This window comes from Sinocyclocheilus grahami, unplaced genomic scaffold (assembly GCF_001515645.1).
Source record: "Sinocyclocheilus grahami isolate Dianchi unplaced genomic scaffold, SAMN03320097.WGS_v1.1 scaffold356.1, whole genome shotgun sequence".
NCBI classification, from domain to species: Eukaryota; Metazoa; Chordata; class Actinopteri; order Cypriniformes; family Cyprinidae; genus Sinocyclocheilus; species Sinocyclocheilus grahami.
The window spans coordinates 432,452-445,884 of record NW_015505535.1 but is presented as its reverse complement, the minus strand read 5'-3'; the positions used below and the strand labels follow the sequence as shown (position 1 = coordinate 445,884).

Genomic DNA, 13,433 nt, shown 5'->3' with positions numbered 1-13,433 from the left:
CATTTTCGTCTCTACTGCGTCACTTTGGACGCGCGTTCACGACAGTACCATGACGCGAGCATGTGGCAGAGCCGGCGCTGACCGAAAAATTTGTGTAGTAATGTGGAATAAAGTCGTTATTTTTGTTTTCTTTGCGCAAAAAAGTATTTTCATAGCTTCGTAACTTTACAGGTGAACCACTGTTTCACACGGACTACTTGTCGAATGTCGATCATCTTGGTACTTTTCTGGACCTTGAACGTGGTAGTTACCTTGCTGTCTATGGGAGGGTCAGAGAGCCCTTATATTTAATAAAAAATATCTTAAATTGGGTTCCGAAGATGAACGAAGGTCTTACAGATTTCAAACAACACAAGGGTGAGTAATTAATGACAGAATTTTTGGGTGAACTAACCCTTTAATGTACGCTACAGCACCTTTGCTAACTTTATGGTCTGTATTCAGTTGAATACAACCAATTATCTTATATACTCCAAAAGCAATTACACATGTTCTAATAAAACGATGTTGCCAAAAAAAGTCTGTTTGTTGATTTGCATTTTGGGGTTGGAATTAACACTGGAATTAATTAGACTTTTATTCAGCAAGGATGCAATAAATTGATCAAAAGTAACAGCAAAGTCTTTTATAGTTTATAGTTTTACAAAAATATATATATTAAAGAACTGCTGCTATTTTGATGCTGTTCTATTCATCAAAGTATAGTGAAAAATATCTAAGGCAATTTTTACAAAAATATAAGCAGCACTAATGTTTTCAACATTGATAATAATAAGAAATGTTTCTTTAGCAGCGAATCAGCATATTAGAATGATTGCTGAAGGATCATGTGACACTGAAGACTGGAGGAATGATGCTGAAAATTCAGGTTTACCATCACCATCACAGGAATGAACGTTTAAAATATATTTAAACAAAAAAACAGTTATTTTAAATTGAAATAATATTTCTCAATATTGTTGTCAAATAAATGCGGCTTTGGTGAGCATAAGAGACTCTCAAAAACATTTACAAATCTTACCAATCCCAAAGTTCTGAGTGGTATAACTTGATCAACATGTTGCAATCTTTATAAATGTTGAAATGAGAGAGGGTATTTTTATAAAAAAAAATAAGCTGGTCTGCAAAAGGAGGAAATTGAATTCCACCAAAAAAGAAATTAGTAAATTGAAAAGGGATGAAACCGTGAAAAGAAGAAAAAAAGATCAAGGCAAATGATGAAGGCCAAGAGATAGAGAAAGTTTATAAAGAATTTGAGCACATTCTTGCAAGTCTCAAGCAAAAGTAAATGTGAAAGAGTGATAATGAAAGGGAGAGACAGAAAAAGTGTGAGTGCACTGGAGTCAATAAGAGGCTAACACAGTTTGGTTGCCATGGAGACACAAAAAGAATGAAATGCATTTTATGTTAGGTTGTCTCTCTCTCTCTCGCTTGCTGAAAATCAAAACCAAAAAGCCTGTCCAAAATAGGTTTTCTGTCCATGGCCGCACAGCTGAAACATTTGCCAAAGCTTTGAAAAGCAATTTGGTATGAAAATGGAGCAGGAAAATAGAACAGAGTAATAAATAAATAATATAAAAATTGCAGCAAAACCCCCAAATTGCTGTTTTGAAACATTAATTTATCAAAGAGCAGCAGAGTGTAGTTTATGTGCAGCGCATACAGAAACATGCATGTAATCACACACACTCCATTGCCAAACTCTATTTCTCTTTCTGCTCTTTCTCTCCCTCTCTCTTCACCTCTTGAGAGATGTTGCTATGGAAACTGGTTACAATTGATAAGTTTGAAACATGAGTGAGCCACAGACAAGCTGCTGGTACACACACACACACACATGTGCACACACACACACACACAGTCTGAGACAGCTACACTTGTATGTAAATGGTTCTCTGTTTGAGGAGCTGCTTTTCAAATCACCAAGACTTTCCATCTGAAGGAAATTAAATGTAGTAGGATCACCAGTTTAACTCTTTCTTTATAGCATTTAAGATGCCTTTTTTCAATGATGAATCAACAGCAAATGGCATAATTTAGTCTGATGTCTAGAAAGCCTGTCGCTGCTGTTGAATCCATGAGAACATCTCCATAAACTGGAAGAGTCATTTCCACAATATGATGAAAAGAGTGACAGAACATTAAGAAGGACAGTGGGAGACATGAATTATGCATCGCTGCAAATCTCAGTACTGTGAACCTTATCAGAATTAAGATGAGGTTTAACGTTAAGGGGAAATACTTCAAATTAGAACAGTGGGGTGAGAACTAAAAGTTAGAATGATAAATGGGGTTGAGAGAATAAAGATAGTTTGGAGATACTTTGGACACTAGACAAAAAGTCACCTGAGATGATCAGCACAAATAGGATCATGGACTTAGGTAGAATACACTTTCTGTGCTAATACACATACAGAGAGAGAGAGAGAGAGAGATTTTTTATTAATCACAGGATCATAGGCATCATGTTAGCCTGAATAGTTGAATTGTTAATAGTTGTTGATTGTATCAATAAGGTACATTAAATGAGTTAATGTTAATTAAAATAGCTTTTAATTAATTAATTCAAATTACTTTTTTAATAATTATGTGAGAAAAAGGAGTGTGTAGTGATACAAGAGACATGAACATTTTGCCTTTAGCAACATTCATTTAGCGGTCATTAAGCTAAATTATTAAATGGCAGACCTGTGGTTGACCAATCAGAAACTGAGCATTCCACAACAGTCAATAAAGAACCCTACCGAAACCAAGCAAAATTACTTTCAGAAACATACTGCTTTGCTTGCCTGATACACTTCAGATTTATTAGCATGTTAGCATGGCTTTATATAGTTTATATATACTCTTTTTTTTTTTTGGAATGGCAAAAAATAAGCAAGCTTACATTTACAAATAAGACTTCGAAGGTAAGCTAAGAAGGATTTCAAATTAATAAATAAATTAATAAAATAATAAATAGCATTAAAACATTCTAAATTACTACATTGCGATATTTAAGTTATTATTTAAAAATGAATTAGATTAATGGACACATTAATAAGTAAATAAAACAATTTTAACATTAAAAAGTACATATTTTAAGGTTCAATTCTCACTATTAACAAACAATTAACTACGACTTTTGCCTCAATAAACTCTAACTAAAACTAATTTGCTGCTTATTAATAGTTAGTAAGGTAGTTGTTAAGTTTAGGTATTGGGATCAGGGATGTAGATGAGTATATGGTCATGCAGAATATGTGCTTTATAAATACTAATAAACAGACAACATTTGAATAATATGCATGCAACTAGTGAGAATTGGTCTTTATACTAAATTGTTACCCTTTTTTGACAGCAAACCTGTGGTTGACCAATCAGAATCGAGTATCACAGAAAGCCTTTTACCATTCGTTATTGCACCCTACTGAAACCCAAATGACTTTTTACAAATACTGCTTTGCTTACCCGCAACACTTTTAATTCATTAGCTTCAATTTTTGTTTTCGTGTATAGGCTACTCAGGATAAATAGACTATAAACAGCACTTAATGGTCCTGTTTCTGTAAAAGCTCAAGATGGAAAGGTCATTTCTGCATAAAGCAGAAGCTTATTTATGTACTCGCTTTACATTGTTTTACTAATAATGCGATTATAATTGACATTCTCTGCATTTGGGAAGTACATACGTTCATGTATCCAAACACACACACACACACACACACACACACTACGTTTCCCCTTTCCACAGATGATTTATGTACAACAACACATACGCAAATTGTAAGTGTGAATTAGTGTTTGAAACTCCGCTGCGAACTGTCAGTGGGCTCTAGAGTTCCCAACGCCATCAGAGCCATGATTAGCATTCATACTGGACGCGCTGCTGTGAAATATTACACAGGACCACACAAGTGTTGAGGGGTGTTAAACGCTGTTATGAAAGCACTGTATCAATAAAAAAACTATAGAACAGAACAGACCAGGTGCACTTGAAGCGGTTAAAATGCACAGGCACACCCATAACCACGCATATACCGCTGCAAATCGAAGGTAAACCACACACAGTCTACATACACACATGAATATTTCCTTCAATGATCAGCGGTGCACCTTCGGGAAGAAACGGGTGTCATGGCAACAGGAGCAGGCCTCTGCAAGCGTTACTGGAGCAATCAGAGAGGAAAGGCAGCCAGGGGGTTGGCGTGAGAGGTGTCATTATAGACTGAGTGATTTGGAGGGGGTGTGGGGGGTGCGAGAGGCAGGAAACGATTAAATATTCAAGCAATAACGCAGCCAGAAGAAATTACCTCGCTTTCTGCTTCTGAACATCAGAAGTTTAAACCTTTAGCACGCCTGGAAGTCAGAGCAGGAAGGGTGAAGGGATCTGTAGCGTGGTCACACCGTCTACATGAAAGTGCAGGTGTCTGTGATGAGGAAATTTGTCTAGGAAAAAAAAATTGTAATAATATTTTTCTGACCAAAGAGCATTATTCTGAGTACAATAGACTTTTAGCTCAAATATTTTGCAACCCAAAGAGAAAGCACTTCAAATCTCTTCATTCATTTAGCCTACAACAGCACCATAAACTGCAACGCGACTTCTGTTGTGGATGCTGTTGTTGTAAATGGGCTGCAGCAGTAATGACAGATTTTTTCTTTAAAGACCGAGCCATAGTTTTAGTTAAGCGTGGTTTTATAAAAAAAAAAAGAAATTATTTTTTTTCCCGTTCCCTCTGCTGTACTGAAAACATACCAAACCGAGGACCGTCATTTTTGTGTACCATCACACCCCTAATAAACAGTTATATTTCTTTTAAAAAAAAAGCATAAATAACAGTAATCGTTTCAGCTAAACCGAATCATGGCGAACAGAATTCCCTAAATGAGGGAATGCTCACGCACATTTAACCCTTTAGACTGCTCTGTTGTACCAGATGCGATCCATTTCAGTTTGTGCATCGCTTTAATACCACGATTTCTCTAAAATACAGGCTGTTTTGTTCTAAAACCATAACAAATGAATATAGCATCTTCTTTGTTATATGAGGCTTTTAGAATCATTGTGTGATTTTATCTACTTTCTGGCAGTGGTGGATAATGGCAAGTTATTTTAGTTGCATTGTAGTAACTCTAACTGTAGCAAATATGGTGTTTGTGCAGAAACTAGGGTTGCTATGGTAATGTTTTATAGTAAGGGATGAACAAAGCTCTACATGTGTTCAGGCCGAGAAAATGTTGCTTAAAGGGACACTAATGTATACCTTCCGTTCCAGCTATCTATTTTGCACCTTGACTTTGATGGACACACATTATCAGCACTTATGTGCTTTCTGCACACCCACATAGCCCTCACTGAGTCACACACACACACACACACACACACACACTAGAACAGCTACATTTTTGACCAGATAGTATGTTAGAGCCATCTGGTGGACAGTATAATTATCCAACTGTTGAGTGTTCTGTTGAGTTATTTATTGTCTTGCTTATTTAGCCAGGTACAGCTTTGGAATGCATTAATTTGACCCTTGAAGATGACTAATATTTTAAAAAGCAGTATTTCATAATTGGTGTTGAAGTAATGATCTGTTATATAGTCAATGATTAATACCCACCTGACCCATTTTACCTCATCATAGCACTTTCCACAAATAGTGTACACTTTGGTGTCAGTGACCCTTTTTAAAATAATTAGATGCATTTTTTGTGAGAACCATTAGATAACTATAATCTAATATACAGTTAACCTAGCATGTAAAGTAGCTAGCTATAGCTAGTCTGATATAGCAAATAATTTTGCCTGTCCTGTATCAGAGGTCTGGACGTTCTTGACTATATACAACATTTAAAGAAATTGTTCATCCAATAATGAAAATTTGCTGAAAATATGGTAGCCATCCATGATGTAGATGAATTAGTTTTTTTCATCGGAACAGATTTGGAGAAATTTTGCATTATATCACTTGCTCACTAATGGATCTTCTGCAGTGAATGGGTGCCATCAGAGTCCAAACAGCTGATAAAAAACATCACAATAATCCACAAGAAATCCACAGAAATCTTTTAACTTAAAAATGCCACTTCTGGCCAAAATACCAGCCCATAATTCATCCCCAATAATCTGTTTTTATCAGCTGTTTGGACTCTCATTCTGACGGCACCCATTCACTGCAAAGGATCCATTGGTGAGCAAGTGTAGTAATGCTACATTTCTCCAAATCTGTTCTGATGAGAAAACAAACCTCATTGGAAAAGATGCGAGTAGATGGGTGAGTAAATTTTCAGCAAATTTTTTTTTTGGGGTATACTATTTTTTAATGTCATACATTCATATTTTCACATAATTTATTAAATGAATATTCAGTTTTTTGTAAAGTAAGAAAAATATTTTATTATTATGCTTTTAACCAGAAAAGTTATATTATGCTGCATCCAACATTCTGTGAGCAATCCTGTTATGGATGATTTTCCCCATTACAAAAAAGGTAACAACTTGTGTGAAACCCAAGAAGGAACATTATATTTGGATACTTTCCAAACCATTATCATTCAATTATTTTTTATATTTTTACAAAAATTGTTGTAATGAATGAATGAATATTTAATTTATGGGAAACATAATATTATCAATAACTGCAAACCATCCCATAATAATAAATCTGTGTGAGAGTTAAAAGGACTGTCACCAGTCCGTTTCCACAATCTGACCCCTCTGCCAGTAACCGGTTAGAAGTTGTATAATAAAGGACTCCCACAATGCACTGCATCGTGTCAACTGACAGTGTGCGGAGTGTTGTATACTGACCTAGGATTTCTCGCGACCCGGGGGAGCTTGATCATTTATACCACGCGTGTAATTATTGCGTTGGACGCTCGCGTTGAGCTCGTGCACACCATGAGCGGTATGAGGACCGTCCTGGCCTCGATCGGGGTGTTTGGGCTTGTCAGTGTGGGCTACGGCATGTGGGCCATCATTTCACCTGGAGAGGACAGGAAAAGGGAAATATTAAAGGTACTGAAACATTGCAATTTTAACGAGAAACATAAACCTATTTGATTAACTTGCATAATCGCGGGGTGTTGCTTTCACGACTGTTCACGACTGTTACTAACGTTTGTTTGTAAACAGTCCGTTTCATAATAAACGTGGTCGTGCAGGGTTTTACACGATCTCGTACTAACTGTGGGGGATAACGAATTAAATGAAATGGGATCGTGTTTTATTACACACTGATTGTGATATTCACTTTTAGCCTCCTGATTAATAGCAGTGAGAGAACTACATCAGTTGTTGTTGGATGCAGTTGACAAGGATCGCCACAGTATCGCGTTGTTTTTATCCCCATGGATCACACATCTGTGTAGAATATTATACTAATAATATGATGTTTTTACATTGCAGCAAATATTATAATGTAAAGGTTTAAACAACTGATTAGAGTTGTGTCCTGATGCATCTCTTCATCTAATTTTCCAGAATCTGCCCGAGGCCAACCCCGTCCGAATGGAGGAGAGCAGAAAGAGAAATGCCCTCGTGCTTCAGGTTTTAAAGGATGCTGCAGAGACGAGTGATAACATTGCACGTGGATATGGTGGCCAGAAATGAAGGAATGTGTTTGCACAAATATCTGACTTTCACATGCCATTAGCAATCTGTACATGCCTGGGAGTTTAAATATGAAGCCAGTAACTTAAATAAATGATCTGCAAATGCTCCATGTCATCACTTGATGGACACTGTTGGGCGCGTTCTGTAAGATTTGCGGTGATTGTGTTTTCCTTGCTGGAAAATTAATCTTGAAATCGTAGCTGTGTTGCGGACCAGTTTCCAAAAGAAAACAAAAACGAGCTGCCATGACCTGCATGACCACATTGTTTATATATGTATATAAATGTTTATGGAGTATCGCAAATAAAACTTTAAACGTGTTTTGTGCGCTTTACTGATACATAGCCATTTTCTAATAAAGTATACCGTCTGTTATCGCGTCTGCGCAATATTTGCACAGCCATGACTCGCACGAATGCAAAAACATCACTAACGCTAAACGCTTCCGGTGTTTAGGGTCATTGTGACCCGATATTTCTTGCAGTGAGTCGTAAATCGCTCATAGCGATGGAGTTATTGGACAACTTTCTGTATGGACGTTAATAATGTTACCAAATTAATTGGAAATTTGACCGCATCACTTGTTAGAAACACCAGAGACCAGTATAAAGGAACTTGGATATTAAACACTTCAACCTGAACATGTCAAATCCACCGCCTCTACCGGAGCAGCAGAGTCCGGTGACTCCGGTCACACCGCAGGCGACTGAGAAACCGCTGTTTGGGGACTGCTGGAGCTGTCGGGTCCTCTCGGGCGGAGGGCTGCTGGTTTCAGGGGGATATGTGGGCATGCATGCGCGTAGAGTCATACGTCTAGGCGGACCCGCATCTATGGGCACAGCGGTTCAGATTATGTTTGCTGCAGGTGAGCTCATTCATGCCCTCTCTGTTACGAGACGTGAGATCAGAACTGAGTCTGGTCTGTTCTCTCCACAGGGTTGGCTGCCTGGGGCATGGTGGTGATCTTTGATCCAGTGGGGAAGAAGACAAGAATAGCATAGCTTTGCATTTGGTCTTCCTATGTTGACATGGACTTTTGAATGAATCACCAAAGCCACACTGGCGGAGTTATTAAATTCAAATAATTATGAGAATGTAATGACACACGACTCAATCAGATTTCATTAAATGTTTTTATTTGCAACTTACAAAACCTCTTTCTTTCATCGAAGTGATTCAGTGTATTACATTATTATAATGAGGTAATGACATACTTTACTAATTATTGTAAAGTGGCCAAAATAATTAGTTTTGATGAATCACCTGGCCATTACATTTTTTCCCCCATCAGGAATGTCCTACTAGTCAGCACTGACAGTAATTTAAAAAAGTTATGAGTTAGCATTTGGTCCTTTCTTTTTGCCAAACGTTGGGACGACATTGACAAAGCGTCGGTTATACTGAATTCTTCTCTTTGCTCTGCCGGTCTTTTTCTTTTTCTTCTCCTGCTTGTCCACCTGGAATAATCATCAGTGAACAAAGTCAATAAACCAGTACATGCCCAAAATGATTTTTTTTTTATATTATAGGATATAAACATTGTTGACATCTTACCTTGGGAGTTTGTCCTCTGACTTTGCCTGCTCTAGCCAGGGAACCATGGACTTTGCCTTGGGAACAGGTTATATTTATGAAAACACCCAAACCAAGATATCTATCATAAGGTAGCCAGAGTTATCAATTGCTAAAAAAAAATGAATATTTCTAGTTGCTTTTGACTACCTTCAGCACAAATGAAGTTTAAAATAATGTAATTCATCAGACCTTTCACCAATGGCATGATAAAAAGTCACAGGCACAGGGTAGCAAAGTTGATCTTTACCTCCTAACAGCCTCGATGTGACCTCAAGAGTGTTGAACTCCTCAATCCCAGACTGACAAATCAGAGTCTCATCCTCCAGAGGAACCCCGCAGAGACACATGATCTGATCATCACATGCCAGGCCCTCCAAAGCTTCAAGCTGAGCCTAAAAAAACTATTAAATCTATCATTTCCCATTTAAGTTTGTCTAAATTAACTATGTATAAAAATCAGAAAAAGTACCTTGATTTGGGCAACAGTCTCTGAGCCATTAAGATGAATATTGTGCAAAGTCTGGCCACGAACAAACAACTGCATGATGTTCAGTCTTCATCAAACAAGATTACATGAAAGAATTAAAACATGTAATCCGCTTGACGGAATCGTTGCAAAAAGCACAATATAAACAATATTATTATTTCAATATTAAAAATACTTACCTATATCGCTGAATATGAAGGCCAAATACGACATCGACATCAACTCGCATCAACTCTGAAATGTTTACGCGATTCTAGAAAAAGAATTATCCTTCTTCTTCTTCTTCTTCTGATGTTTATTGGCGGTTTTGGCAAACCAACTTAAAGGTGCATTACCGCCACCTACTGATCTGGAGTGTGGAGTGAACAGATTTGGTAGAGAGAAGGATATTATAAAAAAAAAAAAAAAAAAAAATTTTTTTTTTATTAAATTATGTTTTTTATATACATATATACACATACACACATATACACATATACACATATACATATACATATATATACATACATACATATACACATATATATACACACATACATATATACATATATATACACACATACACACATATACATACATACATACATATATATATACATACACACATACATACATATATATATATATATATATATATATATATACACATATAAGAATTATCCTGCGCATGCGCATTTTATTAAAGCCACATAAAAGTCCTCTGGACAGCTTCTAACACTGTTTTATTGTAATATTGCGTTTCAAATTTCTACACTGAAGTGAATATAACATTGTAAAAAAATTTGATTTTAGTCATCTTTGAAAATATTATCCTTACGCTTTTTTCTTTTGTTGTCAATAAAGGTTTTTCACTCAAACTCATGACGTCACACGTCTCTCGAGGCAACAGAAATGTCCGCCTCCGCCAGAAGCATGTCTTCGACAGTCTGCCGAGCTGCGAGAGCTGCTTACAGAGCTTTTAATCCAGCCACACGTTCACTGAGTACTGGAGCTTGTTTAAGAGTTAGTATTACAATCATTTTTACCCTATAATTTATCCAGGTACTGTAAAATTCAGTTGTGCACCAGCTATCACAGTATAGATTCTTCTTGAAATGTTACGGGCAGCAAACAGTCATTCTAGCTTGATACTGAAACATAACTGAGTGATTTAACAAGACAGGTTGGTTTCATTTTAGACGGAAAGCAACCCTGCTGAGGGATCAAGGGGCTTTATTGAATCCACAGAAGAGTTCAGGTTCGTGGAGAGACTTGTTCCTCCTTCACGCATCCCAACTCCGCCGAAACATGAAGGCCCTGCACCGTCAGGATGGATCCCACCCTCAGGTAAACACACTTGTATTTTTTCCTTACATGGAAAAATGCATGTAATCATAATATTGGTGCCTTGGCTTTAAGGGATGGATGTGGTTTAATCTTTGATGTCAGGAAAGCATTTTGAGATTCTCATTCATGGAGTTCTGTTTTTATTATTATTATTAATAATTATATAGCTACGCCACCTTCACTGCCTTACATGATCCGTCGCTCCAGAATGCACAATGTGCCAGTGTACTCGGACATCAAGCATGGGAATCAGCACAGCACTCTGCTCCGAAAGATTGAGGGAGACATATGGGTGAGTGTAATGAACAGACCGGTTTAGAAGAACAATGTGTAATATATTAGTCCAATTCTTTTATTAACTGATTATCAACTATTTCCAGGCCCTGAATAAGGATGTCAAGGAATTCCTGCTGGGGCTTACAGGCAAAGAGCCTCCAACACAGGTCAATGAAATAACCAGGACCATCAGAATTAAAGGGCAGTTTGATAAAGAGCTTAAGGACTGGCTATTGAAGAAGGGATTTTAAATGTGATGTGGGCACAGCTAAAGAACTGAACTGCAATACAAAGGCTGAGAGGAAATGTATAATAGTGTTCTCTCCTCCTTAAACAGGTGGACAAACTGTAAATTATAATTAGTGTACCATTTTCAATACCCGTGTTTTGCTATTGTATTAAAGAGTTTGTGATTATAGCAAACGTTTCCATGTTGTCCCTGTTTTTTAGGATTGAAATAAATGTAAGGTATTCACTAAATCCTATTTGTAATACTTTTATCCTAAAAAAAGGCTCAATATAAAGAAATGTATCTAAATTATACATGCACTTTGAACAAATGCAAACATCACACAATTATACATACAGTAAAAAAAAAAGGACAACCACTACAAAAATAAATTTAAGTGCCAAGGAGTCTCTAATACTGTCTATGTACAGCATTACTTCAGTTAACAAAACCATAAAGCTTTTTTATTTGTAAATTGAATTTATGAATGTGAAACTTTTGAATTTGGTCAAAATGAAAGTAAATTAATTTAAAAAGTTTTAAAATCTACTATAGGATGATCAGTGAAAGCAAAAGGTAAATTTTCTCAGAAAAGTGAGAGAACAGTTTTGAATACTGCATATTATTTCTTTTTTTTATTGATAAAATATTTCGGTCAATAATGATTTGCCGGATAAACAAACTATCTGTTATGTTTCAATCCAGGTAATACAAAGTAGGACAAGAAAGTTCTCAATTTTTAAAGATTTATTCAAATCCATAAGCAAGCCAACATAGCCAGGCGTTACAGGATTGGCAGCAGGTGCAACACACTTCCTTTCTTACTCTGCACCTTTTATAGGTAACTATCTATCTAGCTAAGAAATTGTCTTGTGCAGGAAAGCTATCCTGGTCCAATAAGAAGGAACTATATTGTTCAACATCTAAATAAGAAATCAGTTAATGAATTTAGATACAAATATTTGTTATTTCCTCTTCCACCAAAATATAAAGAAGTGCACTTTAAAATGTGGTACGATATTTATCCTGCTAAGGAATTTCTGAAATTAAGATTTAATGTGGATTGTAATATTTGTCAATTTTGTAATAATGATGTAGAAACTGTTGAACACTTATTTGTCCATCGTTTTGGACTGAAGTATGGAATTGGATTAAACAAAGAATGTCTATTTTTCCATCTATTACTTGGGACATGTTGAAATTTGGAGTTCTTTTGGAGGACAAAAGTGTAGACTTTGTAGTCAATTGTTTACTCCTCATATTAAAATACTTTATTCACAAATGTAAAGTTCTGAAAACAGCACCCCAGTTTAATGTCTTTAAAAAGGAGCTTGCCATGTATACAGAGGTCCTGAAAATTATGAGAAGTGATAAAGCCAAGAAATGATTTGATTTGTTTAATAAGTGTGATTTTGTTTAATCCCCTACATTTTTTATGGGTGCATTAATTTATTTGATTTTATTTTGATTAATGTCTTGTATGATGGTTTATTTCTGTGTTATAGTATGATTAATATAAATGTCTCAGTCTTGGTTATGTTAGCCTATTTTGTTCTGTAATGATGCTTGAAATGCAAAAAAAAAAAAAAAAAACTATCCATCTAGCTAGCTAGCCATCATGCGCAAATATTGCGCAGTCTTGATGCATGCCGTGCAAGGGGACGAATGCGTCATCATGTTGCGACGAGAAACGTTATTCTAACGTGGCGCTTTATATCAAAGCAAATTTAAAAACACGGGCTGAAGAAATATTTGCTAATTTTTAATATACATGTACGTGTGTGGGAACAAAGTGCGCATACACAGAATTCTGTCAGGTAAGAAACTTTAAAACATTTATTCGGAGAGATGTTGATGTGTAATTGATTTGAATCCGTTATGCTTTTGTGAAGATTTAGACTTTTATCAACATTAGACTCAATTATTAAAGATGACTTTTCCCC

General features: G+C 36.2%; 3 protein-coding genes across 3 annotated transcripts in view; all 3 read left to right on the top strand.

Moving 5' to 3' along the window:
- Nucleotides 1-6,726: 6,726 nt before the first annotated feature.
- LOC107548866 (ubiquinol-cytochrome-c reductase complex assembly factor 3-like) lies at nucleotides 6,727-8,184 on the top strand. The gene is made up of 2 exons (XM_016229702.1): nucleotides 6,727-7,000; nucleotides 7,466-8,184. The coding sequence occupies exons 1-2, from the start codon at nucleotides 6,884-6,886 to the stop codon at nucleotides 7,592-7,594; spliced, it is 246 nt and encodes an 81-aa protein (XP_016085188.1). The 5' UTR covers nucleotides 6,727-6,883; the 3' UTR covers nucleotides 7,595-8,184.
- Nucleotides 8,185-10,522: 2,338 nt separating this feature from the next.
- mrpl49 (mitochondrial ribosomal protein L49) lies at nucleotides 10,523-11,679 on the top strand. Its single transcript, XM_016229701.1, has 4 exons — nucleotides 10,523-10,661; nucleotides 10,838-10,985; nucleotides 11,153-11,277; nucleotides 11,366-11,679. Exons 1-4 carry the CDS (start codon nucleotides 10,551-10,553, stop codon nucleotides 11,510-11,512), a joined length of 531 nt encoding a protein of 176 aa, XP_016085187.1. The 5' UTR covers nucleotides 10,523-10,550; the 3' UTR covers nucleotides 11,513-11,679.
- A 1,285-nt stretch (nucleotides 11,680-12,964) lies between these two features.
- znhit2 (zinc finger, HIT-type containing 2) overlaps nucleotides 12,965-13,433 on the top strand; it is a 4,054-nt gene continuing 3,585 nt past the window's right edge. The window contains exon 1 of the mRNA XM_016229697.1: nucleotides 12,965-13,307. The gene's annotated coding sequence lies outside the window, so the exon portion shown is untranslated. The remainder of the gene's footprint in view (nucleotides 13,308-13,433) is intronic.